The sequence below is a fragment of the Panthera onca genome, chromosome C1, assembly GCF_046562875.1.
Source record: "Panthera onca isolate mPanOnc1 chromosome C1, mPanOnc1 haplotype 2, whole genome shotgun sequence".
Taxonomy (NCBI): Eukaryota; Metazoa; Chordata; class Mammalia; order Carnivora; family Felidae; genus Panthera; species Panthera onca.
Genome location: NC_138346.1, coordinates 129,902,599 through 129,927,385, shown reverse-complemented (window position 1 = coordinate 129,927,385; position 24,787 = coordinate 129,902,599). Strand labels below are relative to the sequence as shown.

At 36.2% G+C, this 24,787-nt stretch overlaps 1 protein-coding gene across 2 annotated transcripts in view; it reads right to left on the bottom strand.

The window, feature by feature from the left end:
- The window catches only part of VAV3 (vav guanine nucleotide exchange factor 3), a 362,968-nt gene that overhangs the window by 39,483 nt on the left and 298,698 nt on the right, over positions 1-24,787 (bottom strand). For both annotated transcript variants that reach the window (XM_060625198.3, XM_060625200.3), the window contains 2 exons: positions 23,911-24,047; positions 524-589 (listed from right to left, as the gene is read on the bottom strand). In XM_060625198.3, the coding sequence (XP_060481181.1) occupies positions 524-589; positions 23,911-24,047 (203 nt within the window). The remainder of the gene's footprint in view (positions 1-523; positions 590-23,910; positions 24,048-24,787) is intronic.

The following is a 24,787-nucleotide window of genomic DNA, read 5'->3' as shown; positions in this document are numbered from 1 at the left end:
AATGACAAACTAAAGCACAGAAAAACGTATTTAGAGATTTGATTAAAGATTTTGTGGACCTTCATGCTTTCTATTATGCTTTCAAACACACTAGTTGAAGTATAATATCTCTCTATAACCCAAAATGGCTAGGAATAAATTAAATCTCACCTCCATGGAAACTAACGAAAAAATAAAATAAAATAAAATAAAATAAATCTCACCTCCATGGAAAGGGGGAAAATGCATCTAATCTGTAGCTTTGGTTTATTCTTTCTAACACCCCACAGAAGTTTAATTTTGTAAATTCTACTGTTAAATTTTCCCTTGCATATACCATTAAAAAGTATCTTTAATGGAGTGGAATCATAGTGATTTTAGAATTTTTAATAACATTGACCATGCATTCAAACTTGAAATAATATGATCCCTCTAGAAAACATTAATAAAATTGAGTGACAAGATTGTATCCTTTGTACATTCTTGCACAATTAATTATAGCATCAAAACTAGAAAAAAATGGAAAGAAAGTACTCATACTTACACAGGGGCAAGGCTTGACAGCATCACTTGGAAAAAATCCAACCTCTCCAGATGCTAAATTTCTACCCTAAATTGGGGGGGAAATACCAGTGTTGAGAACCCATTTACCACAAATGATAATCTCATAATGCTGTATACGTAGTGTTGCTACTCAGAGTTCTCAAAATTACTTACGTGTTTTATCCAGTCCTAAGCATTTATTTACTTATTATGGCTCAGGAAGAAAAGCAGAAGCAGAGAGATTTTGAAATTAAACTTTATATATTGTTTTAGATGATAATTTTAAAATAAGAATTCAAGTTTGACTTTCCAAACTACCATTCAATCTTACTCACTTTACACTCCTCAATCCTATATAGAAAGAATAGCATATTTGATTTTTCTATTTTGTATTCACTAATACAAGTAGATACATTGGTTTTGTGCAGGCTCACAATTAATTAGAGATGTGATTTAAATGGTTACTATTGGTATCTTTAACAGAACTCCTAAGAGTTCTCCAATAAGACAGGAGACATTTCAAGACTTATGGAAAACAACATGATATGACGTTTTAGGTGGTTTTCAGATTTAGGAGAAAGGCTAGGGCACTGATCAAGAAAAGAGGACAATTAAGATGTTAGAGGAAAGAATATGTAAAAATGACATTGTAAATGAGAAAAGGGAGGAAAGAAATTGGCAGAATAAGGAAAACATAAGCACTGAATGGACAAAAAAAAATACTTAAGAATTTACTCTTGGAGACCCTTTATCAAATTCCTCTTTTAAAAATAACTCATCAGGGAATGTAAATTGGTAGAGACAGTGTAGAAAACAATATTGATTTTCTTCAAAAGATTAAAAAAAAAAGTACCATATGATCCAGTAATTCCACTACTGGGTATTAACCCAAAAAAACCCAAAAACACTAATTTGAAAAGATATATGCACCCCTATGCTTATTCCAGTATTATTTACAATAGCCGAGATATGGAAGCGACCCAAGTGTCCACTGATAGATGAACGGATAAAGAAGATGTGGTGTATGCATACAATGAGATATTACTCAGACATAAAAATGGATGAGATCTTGCCATCTTCGGCAGCAAATTAAGTCACGGAAAGACCAACACCATATGATTTCACTTATGTAGACTCTAAATAAACAAATGAACAAACAAAAAGCAGAAATAAACCCATAAACACAGAGAACAAATTGGTCATTGCCAGTGGGAACGGGGTAGGGGGATGGGGATGGGCAAAATGGGTGAAGGGGAGTAGGAGATACAGGCTTCCAGTTATGGAATGGGTAAGTCACCAGAATACAAGGTACAACATAGAGAACACGGTCAATGGTATCGTAGTAGTACTGTACGGTGATAGATGGTAGCACAGGGCAACATACAGACCTGTCAAACCACTATGTTGCACACCTGAAACAACGTAACATTCTGTTTTACTTCACACACAAACAATCTCATGACACTAAACCTACAGTTGTTTCCCTTCTCCGGAAAGACAAATTATACTAAAAACACAGGGTGACAATCAGAACATGGAATTTGAAAGTGCTTGGGAGATTACTTCTCCTTGTCTAAAAACTGGGCTTATTTTTATTTGCTATTTAACAATTGCCCGATTCTCAGTAATGCAGGTGAGTAAATAGCATTATGACTGGATGTCACATGCTCAGTTATTTTTGACAAAGAAAAGTAACAAAAAATGATAAAATATTTCCCTCCTGAAGCAGTATCCCTTTGTGCCTAGACAGCTTGGCTATGAGGTTGTTGAGAAAATTTTACAAAGTGGGAATACAGCGTTAAAGAAAATGAGGAGGAGGAAGAAAAGAAGAAAAGGGAAGAGGCAGGAAGGGAGTGGGGAAGAAAGGGGAAGTGTAGTTGAAAAGGGGGAAGGGTGGGGTTAGGACAAAGAGAAATCAATTAAATAAGCAAAGAAAAGATGTTAATTTGGGCAAGTTTCTAAAACTGTATTGCACTTGTGTATCAGGGAAAAGGTAAGTGAACAAGTGGAATATTCATTTATTCAACAAATACAGTATCTAATATCAATTTGGTTAGGCACTGAGGAAAACGCACAATTTTATAGGTCAGTTTCTGTTTCCCCTATATTTTCAGAGGAAAGATACATATACACATAATTATAATATAAGGTTGAAAGGGCCAAACACTGTTAGGTGCAGAAGAGAGGCTATGGAAATTGGAGAGATGTTTTCAATATTTGCCTAAAAGCTGCATGGAAGAGGGAGGGGGAATACGAACATAAAATGTGCAGGGTTTGAATGAATAGAGATGGAAATGGAGGAAAACATTCCAAAAACAAAGCATGAGAAAGTCATAGGGATATGAAAATACAGGTTGTGCATAGGAAAAGCAAATGGAGTCTAATAATGGCTTATACTCATTGGACCCTTTCTGTATGCTACACACTGCTCTGAGCATTTCATAATCCTTACAATGATTCTTTGTGATAGGCCCAATTACTATCCCCATTTTATGGGTGAGGAAAATGAGGCACAGAGAAGTTAAATGATCACCCCATGATCACAGAGCCAGAAAGTGACAGAACCAGATTTCAAATTCAGATGTTCTAAGTTCAGAGCTCAGCACTGCCTCTCTACACAAGCATTAGACTCATAGAGGAGGACAGAGGAAAATAGAGCTAAAAGGTTGCAGGGAGCCAGTTTGACTGAGACATCTGAATTTATCACTGGTGAGGGGGTTTCCATGAAGGGGTTATGTGTTGTAGAAGAAGTAAATTGGCATCCATGTGCAAGATGGGCATGGCTTGGTAGGTGAGAATATCATTAGAGGACTGTATCATGGTAAGAGAGAAAGGGGACCTTTGCTGGACACATTACTGCACTACAGTCTGTGGGGCTTGCCTGAGGAGTGGGTGAGGAAGAGAAGACCATGGGAGTTAAAAACCAGGGGGAAAGTCAAGAATGGAAGTGATGATATAATCCATCCGAACACATAACCTGGATTTAATGGCAATTATACAGAGGGGAAACTTAAAGTCAATGGAGCAGGAGTGTCATGGAGGAAACTGTAGATAGAAGAAGACAGAGAACAGAGCTTAAAGGAATTAGTGTAACCAGGAGGCAGGAAGGATGCACCAGAGGGAGGAGAGTCACAGACTAGAGGGTGATGAGAACACACTAGCTCTAAGGTTGGAATGAAGTGTTACTCTCATTTGACTGCATCCTCTGAGTGCTTTATTTATTTTAGGCATGACACAGAGGTACAAGTAAACAAGTATGATATGTGGGGGGCTGTATGCCTTGCCAGACCTTTTTACATAAATGCACTGCAATGCTACTTGAGTACAATATATATGGGTATGTGTGTGGGAGCCGTACACAGGAGAAGACTCAGAAGAGAAAAGGATAAGGGTGACTGTTTTTAAAAAGTAAAATAAGAGTACACTAAGGGAAATAAGTCTATTTTGCAGGGGAGAAGCCAAAGAGAGAGCTTTATGGTGGTCTTTCAAAACTGTAGTTGAAGATAAATCAACAAGATGGAAAATGATAGCTATTGTAAGAATGGTGAACTGTCAATTCACATTCTTCATCAGAAAAAGAACAAATGGTCTCATCTATGGAAAGCAAAGTTAAAGAGAAGCAGAGATATTTTGTGACAGAGCCTGTTGGCCAACATAATCCCACTTATTTCCCCAAAACAAAACTAACACAGGGTCCCCCAAATATAGAATGATACTTGGATTTATTCCTCCACCAAAGCTTGGTGCACACACTAATCTGTCATCTCTCCTCTAAAACCATCATCAGTCTGCAGGTGCAGATGTAATCTCACCCTGTTCTAGTGCACCTTCACATACTAGGAGTGCTATCCCACCACATGGATGTCATTCTTGCTCTGCATGGTCTTCTCCATTACTCGACTGAATTCTTTGAAACCGGACAATATCTTCATCATTTTTTTCTTTTACAAGAGAGTGCCAAATGCATAGTAAGCATTTAACAAATGTCTATAATTTGAGGTATTTCTCAATCTGATAGTCCCACGTCAATGAGTAGCATGACCTCCAAATCCTCTTAGCTGAAAAGAATAAAACACACCACACTTTCCTTTTATACTGTCAAGCACTGAGCAGCATTAAACTGTTTCTATATGAAAATATTCTTATAGTGGCATTGCTTGACCTGTCTCTGACATTTTATGTAAGTACACACTGTGTTGAAGAAGGCAATGCATAAAATAGAGAGAAAGGAGGCAAGAACACAAAGAATGCAAGAGTAAAAGACACAGTAACGAATTTTATAGTTTCTCAAGATGCATGGACTGGTGCCCCTTTTTTGTCTTTCTTCCTTTGTAAAACCAAGAGTTCTACCTGAAAAGCATGTATGGGAACTCAAACTGTCCTGGACAGTAGGGGAAGGGGCATAGTTGTGTAAGAAATGTTCTAAAACTAGGGTGAACATGCAATTTTCTGCCCAAACCAGGATCTTTTGAGAGGAAAGGGTAGTGATTAATAATGATGTCAGGACACAAGGTATAAATTGGGACCGTTATGGGTAAACCAGGACATATCGTTACTGTATCAAAAACCATTTTGTTCTTTTTCACTGCATTTCAAGAACACGACTGGAGTTCTCTCAGGAGGGGGAAATTTTCACTCAACAGACTACCAAGGTCATTCTGAATTGTTCTTTCCTTAATGAAATGCCTTAGCATAGCAATGCAGGTTACATTTCTTTAATGGTCTTAGGTTTCCCTGAGATGACAAAGAAGTGAGAGATAATTTAACATATCTTAACACATGAATAAAACTGCATTTCCTCACTAATTCCTATGAGATGTCAGTTTTAGCTACGGGAGAGAATATGAGCTGTATTCAATGATTTTCCACTTATTAAGGTAATAACCATCCTACAACATTTGGAAGATTTAAAAACAAAGTAATGTGTAGGAGGAGTGTCTTTGCTTCCCTGGTGGATGTGTGTGGGATGTACATTGATAATTCATTAATGCCAATGGGTGGAGAAGCTGTCAATCCCTACGCGTGGATGGAACACCAGACTGTTGCGATGAAATAAACCATTTTCAAAGCCAATGATTTTGTGCACTTTATGTGATGATCTATTTATGAAATTTTTACTAACTTTGATGAGAGGCATGCAGCTGAATTTTCTTCTTTACATTCTGGTGTGGGCACTGTATTCTGGGTCAGAAAATCAACCTGTCGTTCCTTTTATGCCTCTTACAAATGCCAGGGATAGGAAATCTTTCAGTTATCCTCCTGTCTGACATTCGTTCCTGGGAGTCCCTTGACTTCTTCAAGGTCAATTTGAAAACATTCCTGTTTCATTGCTACATGTCATCTGACGTACCATACAGTGCCGTCTTCATATGCATTTTTTCTGCAGGGCATTCTCTAAATTACGTGATGTGACTTTTGTTAATCTAACACAGTACAGATTAGTTAATTCTTAAGAACATATTTTCTTTGGAAAGTACTTGAGAAAACACATCATGGGCTATACACAGTAAGAAAAGATGTACTTTTATAATTTTCATTAAATAAAAGTAGAGCAGACACAAACAAAATACTATTGACATTTCATAAAATAATGCCTTCTGTCCTGAAAAGCGAGTTGCTTCCTTTACAAAAATGTGTTAAACTAGAATTATTGATAACTTTCTCTGAAATTCCTGAATATCACAAATGTAAATGCACATTCAGACACTTCCTTACTTCTAGCTGAAATTTTTTCATTTTTAGGTTATAGGTCATTTTTCCCCAACAAGAATCCACAGTGAACCATAATGAATTAAAAGGACTTTAAATTTGCTCATAGAAAGGATATTTACATCTACCCGTACAGAGTAAAACATTAATGTATGCTAGCAAGGCACAGCTAAAGCTGCCTTTTTAAAACCCATAGACAAGGATGGCTTAAAATGATAGAGGATATCCTCCAAAAATCTTAATCGTAAATTGCTTGGCTCCTAACTTTGCAAAAAAGGAGCAAGAATTGCTTTAAGAAAAATACAGAGTGTCTTTTCCCTGTGGCTCATTTATCCCCTTAATACCACCTGGATTGGAGCTTTAATGCACTCCTGGAATAGCACTGAACAATTTGAAACAGATGTGGAAAGCTGAATTTAAAAGGGACAGATTAATGGTTATTTATGAAAGATTGGAAATTTTCCCCAGTTACAATGCCCTAAACACTTTCAACGTATGCATGAAGGTGCTGTGGAGATTACTAAGCAATTTATCACACATGGGTAAATGGCCAGAGCAACTGTCACCCTACCCAGTCCTCTCTCACTGTCAGAAATGTACAGTCTGAGCATGTGGGGGAAGAAAACAGACAGGGTAGCCATGAATTGTGGGAATATAGGCAAATACACAAATTAATTTACTGACCAGATGACGGATAGCTTGTACCACACACTATTTTTGCAATTATCCTGACAGGCTTTGTGAGTACATGCAAAGGACAGGAAAAGGAGAGAAGACCAGGACAAAAATCCTGTCTGAAACTGACTTTTGGTTAAGGGGCCATCTGCGATCCTAGCTGCCATCATACTGTAACAATTGTTATCAGTTAGATATACACCAGTGCTAGTTCTTGGAAAACACAGAAAGTCATTACCACACAGTAGGGATGTGGCACTGGAAGAGGTCATTCTATCTCCAGCTCTGCTATAAAAAAAACAAGAGCTGTGTAACCTTAGGCAAATCTCAGTGGTAAAACAAGAATGATGACAAGATCTGCCACACATGCCTCACTAGGGTAATACAAAGATCAAAGAATTAACATGTGTGAAAGCACTTGATGAATGCTAAAAATAACAATTTTCTATTTTTTCCCCACAATGCTGCTTTTTGATTATTCCCAATCAGTCTTCTCAGGTCAAAAGTTTTTTTTGTTGGCTATTCATGTGTTATTACTACAGAAATGCCTAGCCTAGTGAATAGTCTCACCATCCTCCTTATACTTAAGACAGTTTGCTAGGCCACAAGTAACACAGATTCTCAAAATCTTGAACCATAAATACTACATTCAGAGAGTCCATTTCTTTATCTCAAATGTGCCCATGTTTTCTTCCAAGTACACACATTCTTTTATCATTAACTGTTTCTTACCTGATGAGTAAGGTATGCATTTTTCCACCAGTGAACAACTTGAAAATTTGCCAAGCATAATGCATAGGGTTATACTGAATGGTCATTACAATGAGTTCCAAAATACTCATGCACGCACATAAGAACAAAACCACAGCCATGCGCTTTTATCATTTGCTAGTCAAAAGAGAATAGGATCTTTAACTTTTGTCCAATGCATACACTTCCAAAGTTTTTCAAAAGACTATATAAAATTCATATTCCTAGCCTTGTTCATTTGCAGTTAAGTGGCTGTCATGGGCTGAGAATTCCGAATAACTTTTAAAAGCTTGCATCTTGGTCTAGGATCTTTGAAATTAAATTTACCTCCAATCTGTAAGGGTTTATAATTGCATCGAATCATCAAAACATACGACAAAAGCCTCGATTATATGTGATGTCTTTTTGAATGCATGCAAAATTGTTTGTGTTTACTACATCACTGAGATTTTGGCAGAAGGAAGTGTCAAAAACTCTAAAAAAAATTTAAAGTTGTGAAATGTACACTAAGAAAAAACCCCACTAAAAAGCCATAAGCTATATTTCTACACTTATTATATGTGAGATGAATGTAACAGCAGCTTGAGACTTTGCAGAACATTTTTCTTGTTATCCAAAAAAATGTATTCTATGGGGTTCCTGGATTTCTCTAGCAGGGAAGGGAACTCTCTTGTTTTGGGCATCTTGAGGCTTTTCCTCTAAAGTCTCACTAGGTAAGATATTGTACATGATGTAATCCTGAACCAAAATCTTGTAACTCTGATTTTCTGGGGAATTAAACAAGAGAATATCTTTGATGAAATAAAAAAAAAAATTTAGCAAGCAAAAACCAATCTGCATGTAGGTAAGCCAAATCCTAAGTGGTTACTTAATACAAAATCTGGATAGAAGAACAAGGTTCTACCACATCTTGGAAGAAATCCTATTTGGGGAGAGGCCATATAACTGAAAAAGTAAACCAGGCTTGACAAAGGTCCAAAATACAGAAAATTGTTTTTCTTGGCAAACTACTAATGGATGTTTTCTTATCCTTGGTGATTTTAGTCCTAAGTAATCACGAAGCACCATCCACGTCAAATGGTCATGGCAGCATTAGATATTTTTCTCCTAAGTAATTTTCTACTAAGAATTAGATATTTTAAAAGAATTTCCTTTCTACTAAGAACAAAATTACTGCTATAATGAAAAGTGTACTGACTACCTGATATGTGTGAAGCATTATGCTACATCCTAGGGGATTAAAAATGAATAAACTTGGTTACCATCTTCAAGGATCTCATTCAGATAATGTTTCCTTAATTAGCTTTGCTCTGGTTATTTTCGTAGATTTTTGCAGAATTCTGGATTAGAGAAAAAAACCTATGAGGTAATAATTTGATATGCATAGACAGTTGGGAGTCTGATGTTCTATTCCTGTTCTTCTGATCCTTGAGTAAGTCATTTAACCTTTCATGGCTTCAATATTCTCCCCTGTGAAATGACAGAGTTTGACCCAAGGATTTCTGAGGTGTCTTTTACCACCAAAGTGCTTTGCTTATATGAGCACTTTTCCTAAGTCCCTGTAGTTCTCCAGTCAGTTACTGTTACCAAGACGTATTTGATCCACAAATTTTTAATTAGGAATAGTATGTCAGTAATTTAATCTGATTACACTTATTTATAGAAGATAACGACATTTCAGGTCCTAAATGACTTTCATTTTAACTTGGTGTAAAGTCCTCTATTTTCCAGGGTACACAGGATTGACTTTTTAGAAATTACATTCATTCATTCATTCACTCTTCAGGAATTCAGATTACCATGAATAATTAAAATCCAATATGTTATAATTTGACAAATTATTTGAAACATAGCCTTAAGGCTACATGCCTGTGTACACTCTATTGAAACCACTCGTGCTGTCAAATCAACAGTTATATCAGATGTAATTTCAGATTGATGGTCCACGGAAGGTATTCTGTGATTGAAACACTTGTAGTAATTACGGCAGAATGCCGCTTATATGGTAATAAAATAATAGAAGAAAAAGTACACAACAGAATTTCTCAGAACTGTCCCCTTAATGATGTTACTTTCTATTGGGATAAAAAGGAGGTAATACTTCATGGTCTAAGCTTCTCCTTAGACAGCAGTGTCCTCCTCCAGGTAGATTATAACCTACATTTTGCCCTGTACCAAACATAGGAAAAGTACAAGTTAAGAGCTGTTAACTAAAAATGCCCATCTTGAGAATTAACAATTAGGACCTCACCTACTTTGTCAGGAGGTTTGCCAATTCCCACAATACAGTGTGTATACTTGGAAACATTCCTGCAAACTCAGTTTATGATCTATTCAATCAAAGCCAGTTGGCATTCACCCAGGGACAATGTTTCTTACGGGCCTTCACTAATGTCTATTATCGTCTATAATCATCTCTCCCAGGCCTCCCCTGTTCTATTACAGTCACGCTCTGCCTTTTTCTTCTTCCCTGTAATTAGGGACCCTGATTTAATGCAATATTTTGAGGTAAACACCTGTCAAAATAAAGGTCTCATGACTGCATGACATACTATTACCAAATAAACTGTACTATTTTCACATAGCTTTTTAACCCCTACATCCACAATTTCAATTCTGCCTTGGCTTCTCCTGATTTTATAGAAGGGACGGACAAGTGCTGAGAGGCAGTTTAGAAGCAAAGCCAAGTTTAACTGGGGAATACCTTAAAACTGTGCTCTGGCACTGCTTAAAAAGGTATCACTAAGATGATCAAGACCAAGTTTGGGATTTCACAAAGAAATGCTCTGCAGTAGGAACCTGAATGGGGAAAAACAGTTCCCAGAGATGTTTATTCTATGGATTACAATGACAAAGCGATGAGCCTTTTGGTGTCAAGAATCAGTTTTCTTCACAAAGATTTTTATTCTTTAAAAAATTTTTTGTCTCTGTTCTTATTTGCCTCTGATTATGATGCAGCCTAACACCTGAATTTTACGTCAGGAGAAAAAAAATATAGTTTTAGAAAATTCTATCGTAGCTAATATTCTTGTGTGATCTAGAAGAAATCCAAAAAGTCTTCATGTAGAGCAAAGGAGAAGTCTCCTTTGAAATGATTTGGCTACTATAAAGTTGCAGGGAGAGATGTCGGGGGAAAAAACACCTACTAACTCCATTCCACTGTAGCTCTCTTTCTGAGCCTTGGAGGATTTCTGGGCAGGGCCTGGGTTACAGGACAGATTGCTTAAGGCTCTCAACACAAAAAAGGTCAATAGTTCCTACAGTTGAGTCCACAAGTAAGCAAACTATTCCCTAAGCCAAGTTTGTTTTCTGTAAACCCCTGTTCAGTTTCCTTCTCAATCTCCTTCACTCTCCTTGGGCTATCTTAGGCCTTCCTCATCCAACCTTGCTCTGAGTAAAGGGCTCATGATCTTACCTATTTGTTTACATTAACTATTCCCTTCAGAATTTATCACTTGTGCTTTTATATTTAATCATGAGTAAAAAGTTTAATATGTGATTAAAGAAATTTCAGGAATTGGGTACAGAAACTGGGAGGGCAGAGTAGTCATCTATGAGCTTATATATGTTAGTGGGACTCTTCATATTAAACATGGGGAAGATAAATTTTTTTAATTAAAAAAACAATTTTCCCACTTCTGGAAAATGAAGTATATCTATCAACATCATTAGCCATACAGAAATACACTTTTTCTTCTTTTCAATTTTATTTCAGGTTTACTTCCTATGATTTTTACGAAACCCTTGTGTGTCATTTAAGTACTAAAATCTCCATTTTATAGATGAGGAATTCGAGGACATAAGGTTAAATAGCTTTAAGACTATTCTGAGAGAACAAAGATAAATTTAAATCTGACAAGATGAATGAATATTTTAATGGTCTTTCAGATAACATCATAAAGTGTAATTTGGGTTCATAAACAATAAATTTGAAAACTTGTAAATAACATATTATAGAAATAGCAGCTCTGAACAGCTTTATTCATGGACTGAATGCCTACTTTATGCTCAACACTAAAGATATGAAAGCCATAGTTCCTATCTTTCTAGGGTGCTCTAACCAGGCAGGGAGAAGAATGAACAGACCATAAGGACCCACTAAAAGTGTTAGGATAGAAGCTCTCTGGTTCAGAGAAGACCTCAAAGGAGGTAACCTCAAAATCGAGCTTGATGGTAAAGAACGATTTAGCTAAGAGAATGGGAGGTAGAAGGGAAAATTCAGGCAGAATGTAAACTATGAATCAATGGCTAAAGGTTTGAAAAAAAAAAAAAAAACATGTCTCCTATGAAAAAGATTCCTCCCAATTGAACCCTTATTTTTTTCCAGGTTAAAATGAGGAAAATATATCTGTTAAAAAATTGGATTGTCTGCACACTAAATATAGTAGGCATATGGGAAGTAAAATTTCTTGACATGGTAAACTAAGACAATGGTCCACCTGCTGCATGCAAACTCGACCATGACCACTGTGCTTGAGGGCTAAGATGATAGCAAAGGGGAATTTAACACCTTCTTGCCCGTGGCCAAGTCAAGAACCACCCTTTTCCCAGGCTCCTTGCCTATGGAGGCAGTATGAGTAGGAATGCTTCCCTGTGGAGAATCTCCCAAGCTTTCTCCAAGCTTTATTTATTGTCTGACTTTTTAGTTTTTCTTTTGAAGCAAAGAGTTAAAAAAAATTAAAAAAGGAAGAACTTCTACAAAAAGCAATGTTGTATTTCCTAATTGTTCTACCAAAAAAGAACTAAACTGCCTCTAAAAATCTGTTTTCTTTAGAGGTGTTAAAAATTATAACTGTCTCTCCCAAAACAAAGGTAGGATAGTCTAACAAACAGAACTAAGGCAGGAGACAACAAGTCTGAAACAGAGTCTAATTTTAATTCTACAAATGCCATCTTACATAGATGGATGACAAATCTGGCCCTTTAAAACCACAATTCTAATTTACCCTCTTTATGGAGATTTCTGTGAATTAATCAGAAGGTGTGTAAAAACATTTTCACTTCTTAGAATAAAGATCATGTAGATGCATGATTTGCAAGTGTGAAGTATCACAACTATTTTCTAGGTTATTTAACTTTCATTGTGGATAAAAATATATATTTTTGGCACACTGATTACAGTTCTACTTCTTATAATTGCTTTTTGGTTCCAATTAGCTTACAAAATTCTCCCTGTGGAACATTTGGGTATTCATAAATGACAAAGGAGCAAATAAAACCCCATGAAATAGCACAGGATCCTCATTGTTTCATAAGCTTTATTCTAAGAAGAAAATACTTAAAACTCTCTATTGTAAAAAAAAAATCTAAAAACAAAAATAAAACCCATAGATGGCATGGCATGATTTTACATTTGTTTGTTTCTTTCTCTTGCCCTCTCTCCCTCTCTAGTAAGTTTAATCTGTATCTCTCCTGTGGAAAATAAAACCTTTAATAGGAACAGTCTCTTTTCAGCATGAAGGATGTTCTCCTTAGCCATTAAATCCTTATTATCACATACTGAAATGACTTAAAGCAACAGGTTTATGATCAGTTCAGTGACATGATCAGAATGGTTCCATATGTCCTTACTCTCCATAAAAACTATGCCTTACACCTGCAGTAGGAAACATACTCTAAATGGCCAATTTCCTACTTTACATTCATTTCACTTGAAGATAATTTTATAGAACTTTCAAGGAAAGAGAAAGAAGACAACAAAGATGACAAGAAAAAGCTGCCAAAATGAATCCCTTCAAAGACAGAACAGAGAATATTTTTACAGCTCAATTGTCAACTCATTGTTTGAAAGAAGTTATAATGAAAAAGCAGATACCCACTCAGTTCGATAGCATTAGAAATTACTGTTGTTATAATAATAATACAGACTAGACTCTAATAGCTATTCATAGAAAGTTCCTGATAGAGGGTGGAGGATAATTTGTATTCTCTGGATATAGAGTATGTAGAAAACATGACAGTCTACAATAAAATCCAACTTTCTACCCTAATGAGTGAAGTAACTCACTCGAAAAAACAGACAACAGATTAGTTTAAAAAGCATAATGTCTTGAAAATGTCCAAATAAGCCAAAGCGCTTATCTAGTACAAAAGACATTTTTGAAATTAAAATGCAAAGCCACTGTAACATCCCAATAACTAATCTAGACTGTTATCCACAGTTTTAACTTTACATATATTTGTAACAATATGATGACAAACCCATTAATATAAAGCTCAACATGGAAACCAGCTGCATCACCTGTCCTGAGCTTTTATCATTCCTTAGGTCATTAAGCCACAAGGTTAGGAAACTTTTTTTGCGATCATCCCAGTACAAAACACAAAGTCAGACACATAGTAAGCATTTTGTTAGTATCTGGATGAATGAATAATAGAAGCTACTGTTTAATGAGCACTGGGCTAGACCTCTTTCATATATTATTTATTTTATTCTGTATGCATTTTATAGATGATAAAACTGAGGGTAATCTATTTAAGGTCATACTGCCAAAAGATGGCAAGGTCAGTAACTTCGTCAGTAACTATATATATATATACATACATACATACACACACACACACACACACACACAATATAGGAGTCCCATCCTTTGGGATGCAAACCATAAAGTACTTATCTTCTTTGAATATGAATACTGACAAATTAAAGTACATGGATCCACTGTAAGCACACCTACAAACTCTCATGACTTCTAAGGATCAAACCAGCAGTATTCTTTATACATTTAGACCCAAAAAGGAGGAAAGATTTTTGTTCAGCATTTTTTAAAACATGTCATTCTGAATCATGCCACTGAGTAAGGGTACATTCAGACCAGGTTCCTTCATGTACCTTCCATATGTACTATCTATAAAACAAAAGCTGATTTTATCATGATGGCTTTAGAGATGGCAAGATGTGAAGTACCTGTTGAATCAACGAAAACACTTCTATCAAGTTCAGTACAAAGTTTGTTCAAATATATTTTAATTGTATACTAATTCTTTGAAAATGTTCCCTTTATTTGGTAACTATCAGACACCAAGTATTGAGTTCACTATAAACCTTATCTTATAGTTAGGTTTAATAATTTGGTTTGCTATCAATGGCCAAAGATTAAACTGGGAATGCCATAACTTCATAGAATTAATTGGATCACCCAGGTCAATGTCTTACATGAAATTTTATCTAAGGTTCTAAAGAAACTACTCATTACTGGATTCAAAGCAAACCAACAGTACCCCAATTTCTGCAAATGGGGTTGTGTGTTGACATTATTGCAAAGCCTCAGGTGACTCAGAATGGTGAGCAGTGCTCTGGTCCAGCCCCCATCATGTAACAAATGAAGAAACTAAGTCATATAGTGATGGTATAACTTGACCCAAGCCATACAGTTAGTTGGCTACAGATGCATGACCCGAATCGGGTTTTCCCACAGTGTCACTGCTTCTTTCACTAAGAATTTGTTGATTAAATTAGAATGTGTTGGCTAAAAGAAAAAACAAAAAACAAAAAACAAAAAACCTTTGATGGCTTAGAAGTACACATAAGACAATTTTGACTCATGCGACATCCTTGTTGAAAACATTAGATGAACTTTTAGCTTATCTCTGAAAATTCAAACAGACTGCTAGCTCCCAGCCAGCATGAATGGATCTTCTAAAGACAGGGGACATAATGTCGAACCAATAATTGGAGTTGATAATTGAAACATGAACAGTGTCTGAGTACTGACTATGGAGTTGACACTCAATATATATTTGCTGATCTGAAATAAATGTGCTAATTGTTTTGCTCTGTTCTAGACATTAGCCTTACTTGTTCCTATCAGACATCTTCCTCTCAACAGACATATGCATGCATTTTGTTATCCAATGGTCTCATTTCTCTTATAATTTTCCTGAGAGCTTCCAAAGCCATTGTACCCATCACACCAGAAAAGCTTCATGCTTCCAGGCTGCTGAGAGGAAATGACAAATAATAATGTCTTTCTTATGGTCTAAAAAGAATAGGAGGCAATACAATTTAGTAAAAAGGGCTTCCACGTAAGGAGCGTGCAAGTCAACACTCTGCCCTAACAAGCAAAAGGCTGAACAGATTGAAAAAAAAAATAAACAATTCTTCTTAGATCCCTAAGAGAGGGGAGGACACAGGACAAATGTCAGCCCCCAGGACTGGAGAGATGGATAGGTGAATACAGGGAGTCACAGCTTGCCAAAGCAGAGCCTCACTAGCAGAAACTGCTGTGGGATTTGGTGCCAGCACTGGGGTAGCAAAACCTGAACTTAAATTGACAAATTGCTGGAGGCTCAGTGCTCGCAGCTCTGAGAGTTAAAATTCCAGGGGGGATCAGTCTTAGGGGAGCCCCACAATATTTTAAGACTATGCTTAGGAGCTCAGTCAGATTCCTATAGTAAATATGGGAGAATAATCCCCTCAGTTTCTGGCAAAGGGGAAAAAGCACGCCGCTCTCTGGAGAAACTAGTTAAGGGAAGCCTGATCTCCTGGGGTGTTAACACATCCAACTGACCTGGGGAAAGGCTCACTCTAGCCATCCTGTCCCACCATTGCAGGGAGAAAAAAGTTGAGAAACACCACTTGTGAAGTTCATTGTCCAAAGGCATAGGCTTACTAAAAGACTGACACCTAATCATAGGGCCACAGAATACTTCCCCTCCCCCTCCATCTCACCACCACATCCCTAAGTCCTCTAGACAGCAGCTCCTTTCACCCAGCACATCATGTCTGGTTATGAAGAAAAAATTGCAAGGAACACCAACAGGCAAAAAACACAACCTGAAGAGACATAGAAAGCATCTGAAGCAGACATTCAGGAATGTTAGAATTATCAGACTGGCAATTTAAAACAAATACAATTAATATGCTAAGGCCTCTAATGGAGAAAGTGGACAAGATGTAACAATAGAGGGGCAATGTGAGCAGCGAGGTAGAAATCCTAAGAATGAACCAAAAACAAATGCTAGAAATAAACAACAACAACAACAACAACAATACTGTAACAGAAATGAAGAATGCTTCCTATGGGCTTAATAGCAGAATGGACATAGCCAAGCAAACAATCTCTGACCTTGAGATTATCTCAATAGTAACTGTCAAAGTGAGAAACAAAGAGGAAAAAAAAACAACTGAGAAAAACAACAGAATATTCAAGACTTGGGGACAACTACAAAAGATGTAATATGTACGTAATGGGCATATCAGAAGAAGAAACAAAGAGAAGAAATACCTGAAACAATAATGACTGAGATTTGTTAAAATTAATGTCAGACACGAGACCCAAGATTCAGGAAGTTCAGATGATAGTAAGCAGGATAAATGCCAAAAAACCCACCTGAGCATATCAGTTTCAAACTACAGAAACCCAAAGTACAAATCCTTAAAGAAGCCAGACAAGCAATAACAAAAACACCTTACATATAAAGGAACAATGATGTACAGACTTCTCCTTGGAAACCATGCAAGCAAGAAGAGAGTGATGTGAAATAGTTAAGGCTGAGAGAAAAAAAAACCCCACCAATATAGAATTCTCTACTTTACAAAATTATCCTTCAAAAGTGAGGAACAAATAAAGACCTTCTCAGGCAAACAAAAACTGCAGGAATTTGTTGCCAGTCGACCTGCCTTGCAAGAATGTTCAAAGATGCTCCTTAGAGAGAATGAAAACACTATTGGTCAGGAACACGGATCTACTTAAAAAAAGGAAGATTCTCAAAGAAAAAATAAGTGAAGGTAAAAATAAAAACTATTTTCTTATTTTTAATTGATCTAACAGATAACAGTTTGTTCAAAAGAATAACAGTGGCAATGTATTCAATTGTGTATGCTCATATCTATATATGCTTTCATATTACATACCTGATATGTATGTACATGCTATGTATGTTTGCATATAAGTGACATTAATGATAGCAATGATACAAGGGACAGGAGGGAGGAATTTGGATTACTCTGTTATTATAAGGTACGCACACTACCAAGGAAGTGGTATAGTGTTATTTGAAACTGGACTTGGATTAGTTGTAATTTTATACAGTAACCTCTAGGGAAACCACTAATAAAAATTAAAAAAAAGTATAACCGATATGCTAAGAAAGAAAACAATAATATAAGATGATCAGTTTAAACCACCAAAGGCAGAAAAAGAGTAGAAGACAAAAAGAGAAATACGTAACAAACAGCAACAAATAAAAAAGAATAATGAATAAGGTAGGTAGTAATCCAATATTTCAATAACTGCTTTGAATGGCAATGGTCTAAATGCACCCAAAAGACAGAGATTGTGAATGGCTCAAAAAACATGACCCAACCATATGCTGCCTCCAAAAAACCCACATGCTTTGTGTTCATCATTCCTACACACCCGTGTCTGTCTCTCTCCACCAGTTCAAACAGAGCCTCCTCTGCATAACCCTTCCTGTCTTATGTATCCTCTTATTCCTATTGCCAGGCAAAAGTGGACAGAATTCTCTTTTATTCCTTTCTTATAAAAATAATGACAACAAGAGCACCGACTAATGTTTCTTATACATTTTTTTATGTACAAAGTACAGTTCTAGGCTTACTTTAATATATTAACACATACAGTGCTAATGGAAATTCTATAAAATGAATACTATTATTACCCCATCTTATAGATGAGTGAATTGAGGCACTGAGAGGTTAAATATTGCACAAAGTCACACAGCTAGGAACCTGGCAGAGCTGGAATTTGAACCTAGGAATTCTTGCCTGAGTCCAAGTTCTTAAAAAGTGCACTCTACTGCTTCTTTTAAAGGCATGTTATTTCTGATTAAGCTGTGTTTATTCATAAACGCCTCCATTTAGGTTAAGAAATGTGAATTCTACATGGTCAGAAGCAAGACACTGCAAAACTTTAACAAAGAATTATATGTAATCGCATCTGAACTTTGCTGTGGTGTACAGGATAACCAGGGTAAATGAAGTCTGGAGGGGAGAAGATCAGTTAGGAGGTGATCTCAGATGTCATGTAGCAGTTGATTAGAGTAAAACCTAGGCTGTGACAACAGAGATGAAGAGGACGAAATGCACTGAAAGTGATTTAGAAGGTACAATGAGAAGCATTTGATGATAAAAGAGATGTGGAAAGGGATGAGAGAGGGGGAGGAGAATATACAAAGATTTCAGACCTTATTATAGGATGGTGGTAGATTGAATGGTGATGCCCTTAATTGTTAAGAATATAGAACCGAGCTTGTGTGGCTCAGTTGGTTAAGTGTCTGACTCTTGGTTTTGGCTCAGGTCATGATCTCACAGTTCATCAGATGGAGTCCCACATCCATTTCTGCACTGACAGTGCAGAGCCTACTTGGGATTCTCTCTCTCCCTATCACTCCCCCACTCACACACCCACCCCCCAGCCCCCACCCCCGTTTATAGGCTCACTCTCTCTCTCTCAAAAAAAGAAGGATATAGAATATTTGAACACTATCAATTACTTTGACTTAATTGGCATTCGTAGAATATCTTAACCCACTCACCACCCAAAAAAGAAGAAAACATATTCTTTTCAAGTGTACACAGAACATTTATCAAGATATACCATATTTTGGGTCATAAAACAATTCCTAATAAACAAAATTATTTAAGTTACAAACTACACTCCGTTATGATATGGAACTAAATTAAAAATTAAAAAGAGAAATATATCTGGGAATCCCCAAATATTTGGAAACTAAGTAATGCACTTCTAAATGACTCAGAAGAAGAAAGTGAAAAAGTGAAATACTAGTAAGTATTTCAACATCAACAAAAATGAAAATTTTTGAAATTTTGAAATTGAAATTTTGAAATTTTGAAAATGAAAAACACAAAGATTTTTTAGGTATCAGAAAAAGAACTTACAAACTTATAGCACTAAATGCCTATATTAGAAAAGGGAGTTCTCAAACCAATGAGTACCTTAAAAGACTAGAAAAATAAGAACATTTTAAACCCAAAATTAGAAGAAAGGGAGTAATAAAGAACAGAGAAGAAATCAGTGAAATAGGAAGCAGAAAAACAATAGAACCAATGAAACAAAACCTGTTGTATGAGATCAATAAAATTCATAAGCGACGAATTAAACTGATTAGGAAAAAAAAAGCAAAGAAATAAATTACCTATGTTAGACATGAGAGGTGACATCACTATAGATTCTACACAAAAAATACCAAAGCTCACTCAAAAAGAAATAGATAGCTCACATAGACATATATTTACTAAGGAAACTGAATTTGTAATTTAAAAAAAAAATCTTCCTGCAAAGGAAATTCCAGACCTAGATAGCTTCCCTAATAAATTCTATAAAATACTTTAGGAAAAAAAAATGCTGATTCTATTCATCGAGTGTTAAACTATCACCAAACCTGGACAGACATTACAAGAAAATAACAATAAATAAAAAGGACAATATATCATTACCAGTTGGGGTTTATCTCTGGAAAGCAAGATTGGTTTGACATCTGAAAAATCAATCAGTGATTCACCATATTAACAAGCTTAAAAACGATAAAATCATTTCCACTGATGCAGAAAGAACATTTGGCAAAATCCAACATGAATTACTGATTAAAAAACAAAAAATCTTTCAACAAACTAGGTCTAGCATGGAACATCTTCAACTGGACAAAGGGTACATACCTAATGGTAAAGAACTTAATGCTTCCCCCACCTAAGATCAGAAATAAAGCAAGTATACCTTTTCCATAATTCTAGTCAACATTTCCTGGAGATTCTAGCCATTGTCACAAGGCAGGAAAAAGAAATAGAAAGCATCCAGATTGCAAAGGAAGAAATAGAACTCTGTTTATTCACTGACACTGTGTGTCTATTTAAAAAAAATCTAGAATTTATAGAAAAAATTTCCTGTGAATTTAACAAGTTTGCAGGATAAAGATCAATTTATAAAAATCAATTGTATTTCTATACACTAGCAATAAACAAAAATTGAAATTTAAAACCATAATTTACAATAGTATCAAATAAAATATGAAATAGAGATAAATATGACAAAAGATGTGTATATCCTTCCTTCACTCTAACAACTATAAAGCACTGCTGAGAAATCAAATACCTAAATAAATGAGAGATATACCACATTGAATGGTCAGAGGACTCAATATTGTTAAGATGTCAGTTTTCTTATATTGATCTATAATTCAACACAATCTCAATCAAAATCCTAGAAAGCTTGTATTGGTGAAATTGACAAGATGTTTCTAAAATCATATGAAATACAAAGTACCCAGAAGGGCCAAAACACCTTTGGAAAAAAAGAAAAGACATATCATCTACCCATTCCCCTTTCAGTATTTACTTAAAAATGAGACCATATGTCCATACAAAGACTTATACTTGAAAGTTCATAGAAGCTTAATTTGTAATAGCCAAAAACTGGTAATAACATGAAATCCATCAGTAGGCTAAAGGATACATAAATTGTGCTATATCCATATAGGGAATAATAATAAGCAATAAAAAGAAAAAAAACTTCATCCACTTAGCATAATTTCCTCCAAGTTCTTCCAAGATTTTACAAATGGCAGGATTTCCTTCTTTTGGAAGTCAAATAATATCCCATTGTGTATACATACCACATTTTATTTATCCATTAATCTACTGAGGGATATTAGGATACTTCCATGTCTTGGCTATGTCTACATGAAGAATCTAAAATAGTCAGACTCATAAAAATAGAGAACAGAATGGTGGTTGCCAGGGGCTGATGGAAAGTGGAAATGGGAAAAGTTTAGTCCAAGGGCACAAAGTTTAAGTCATGCAAGATGAATAGGTCCTAGAGATCTACTGCACAGCATAGAGTCTGTATTTAATAATATGGCATTATATACTTAAAAATTTGCTAAGTGGCTAGATGGTAATTATTCTTATCACAAAAATAAATAAAGAGGGAAGGGTGAAACTTTTGGAGGTAAAGGATAGATTTATGGCATAAATTGTGGTGATGGCCTCAAGGATTTATACTTATCTCCAAGCTTGTCAAGTTGCTTACATTAAATATGTATAGCTTTTTGTATGCCAATAATACAATCAATAAGTCGGTTTTTAAAAATAAGAGCCATTAGGGTGCCTGGGTGGCTCAGTTAAGTGTCCGACTTTGGCTCAGGTCATGACCTCACAGTTAGTGAGTTTGAGCCCCACCTCGGGCACTGTGCTGACAGCTCAGAGCCTAGAGCCTGGAGCCTGCTTCGGATTCTGTGTCTCCCTCTCCCTCTGCCCCTGCCCTGTTCGTACCCTGTCTCTCTCTCTCTCTCAAAAATAAGTAAACATTAAAAAAAAATTTTTTAATAAGAATGATCTTACACAAAGCAACATGGTTTAATCTCAAAGAAGTCATACAAAAAAGAATATACTATATGATGTACTATACAACATTAAAAAAAAATTCAAACTCATAGTCTGAAAGCAGAACAGTACTTGCCTGGGGACTGAGGAAGGACAACAGGTAGAGGCAAGAAGGAGAAATTACAAAGGGGCACACAAAAACTTTGGGGGCTGATTTTTATCATCTTGATCAGTGACATTTTGATTTGTACATTCATTTGTCAAAACGTATCAAATTGTACACTTTAAATAAGTGCACTTTATTATATATTGCAACACTGTTGTTTTTTTAAGTGGCATTAGTGATCCAAGAAGTAGTTTCTGCAGCAGACTATATTATAAACAGGGTAGAAGGAGGGAGAAACCAAGTATAGGCTACTCTCTCAAGAAGCTTAGCTTTTTTATTAATGTTTATTAATTTTTGAGAGAGAGAGAGAGAGCAAGCACAAGCAGGAGAGGGGCAGAGAGAGAGGGAGACACAGAATCCGAAGCAGGCTTCAGGCTCTGAGCTGTCAGCACATGGCCCGAGGCAGGGCTCAAACTCACAAATGGTGAGATCGTGACCTGAGCCCGAAGTCTGATGCTCAACCAACTGAGCCACCCAGGTGCTCCAAAGCTTAGCTCTGAGAATAGAAGAGGGAGACTAACATAACCAGACAGAAGTTGAGTAAATGTATTTTAAGATGGGAGGAGCATATTTATTTGTCATAGAAAAGGAGCTAGTGGAGAGAATGAAGTTGAAAATGTAGGAATTAAGAACCAGCTGATGAAACGTGGGATGAAAAACCCAAGAAGGAAAGTAAGTCTTGAATAACAGAAACCTTACAGGTACACATGTAGGTATGTTTTGGGGGTGGGATGTGCAGGACTGGACTGAAGAGTTAGTAGAATTTCAGTCTGACATTCTCTCTTCCTGTTTGGGGAAGGATGAGGTATGAGAGGGTAGGATATTAAGAAGAGTGGAGTTTTGGAAAAGTCATTGGCTACAGCATTGGCTACAGTGGTTGTAGATTAATGTTCAATCTAGGGGCATTCATCTATAACAAGATGGCAGACCATAAAATAGTTTTAAGCAAAGAAAATAGCCATCATTTATACAGGTGTACAATGGATTATTATCTACCAGACCTTCCCTACTCTCTCTCTCTCTCCCCCTGGCCAAATTTCACTCAAGGGTGCTAATCTTTCTGTTGAGCCCATGCCCCTTTCCCTCAGCACAGTTGGTTTTTAGTTGGTTTTTAACCAACTCTTTAATTTTACTGGGAAATATTTCTAACACACATGAAGATACCAAATACTTTAGCGAACAGCAATGTCCTACCATCTAGCTTTAACAACTCTTAACACTAGCCCATATTTTCCTCAGTTAACACAATCCTTAAACCCAATATAGGCTAACCGGACAAGAGAGATTTCATCTCCAGCAAACATCAACATGCTCACTTACTTTTCACATTTCATACATTTCATGAATAATGCCCAGAGCACCTCTGAGAACGTCAGGGATTTCTGTGGGTAGGCACAAATCAAGTATGGCCAGAAATGGCCACTGGCAAGCTAATTAGGTAGTTCCCTTGAAATGAACTGTTAATATGTTAAAGCAGTGCAAATTAGATCACACCCACAGGTCCTAGGTTTGGAAAAAATGCTCTGGCAAAGTATGAATTTTTAATAAAAATGGTAATTATGATCCACAGCACTGATCCTATTTTTCTTTAGCGTTCTAATGTTCACTGCCACTTGGCATTGGTAAATATGAGGAAGGCTAATCAAAGATATTTTCCCCCACATCATGTAAAATTTCTGAAGCTAAAAGCATGCAATCAATTCCTAAAGACAAGAGCTTTATTCTTTAAGCAGTAATAAATCATCGAGTAAAACAAAAACAAACACTGTAATTTGGATAGTACCTGCCAAAACAGACTGTGTGCGTCTCCTCTCAGAAGTTCAACCGTATCCCCTGCCTGGATATGTAACGGGGGTCCTTCATGAAGAGCCGGGGGTGGTGTCCCAGTATAGTTCTTAATGACCTGCATCTTTGGTAAACCTGAAAATAAGCAACACAACTTTTGGAATTGAGAGAATAATGACGCGTGAAGTCCAAATGTACTTTAAAATAAAAACAAGGCCATCATTAACATTAAAAAGTTGTAATAACAACAAAGGCCAAGTAAACATGTGAAGTAACTACAATGGAATGCTTTTGAACTTTCTCATTATTTGAGAAAGTAATGGAATAAGACACATATTTATCCCCTGATCCCTTACATACTTTTGCTCTCCCTCACCATCCATCTCTTCGTAGTTGAAAAAATATTTCTTTCAGCTGATGCCTGCTTCATAAAAAACACATCACGTACAGTTTAATGGAAAAGAATCAATTTTTTCATCAACTCTATCCTTTCTGCCTATTACTTTCCTCTTGGGCATTGGCTGATTTCATCACTAAGGAGGCTCACCCTTTCTGTGTATGCATCACATTGCCCAGTATAAGGCTCATATCTTAAGGTTATCTTTGTAATTCAAAAGCAAAAAGGTGATGGATGTGCCACTGCAATACTTAAGACATTTATATGGAGAAATTCTTCAGGCTCAAATTTAGGTTTGCAAAACAGACCCAATAAAGGGAACATGTCTAAGCCAATAGCATCAACAACACTTGAAATCCAGATCTGTCCTTTTTCTTTGTATTTCTCAGAATGTGCAATGAAGGCCTCAGTTCAATATTTCATTTCTGAGAACAGCAGCTTCAATTGCACACAGGCCTAAATGTACCAGTATTGGTCA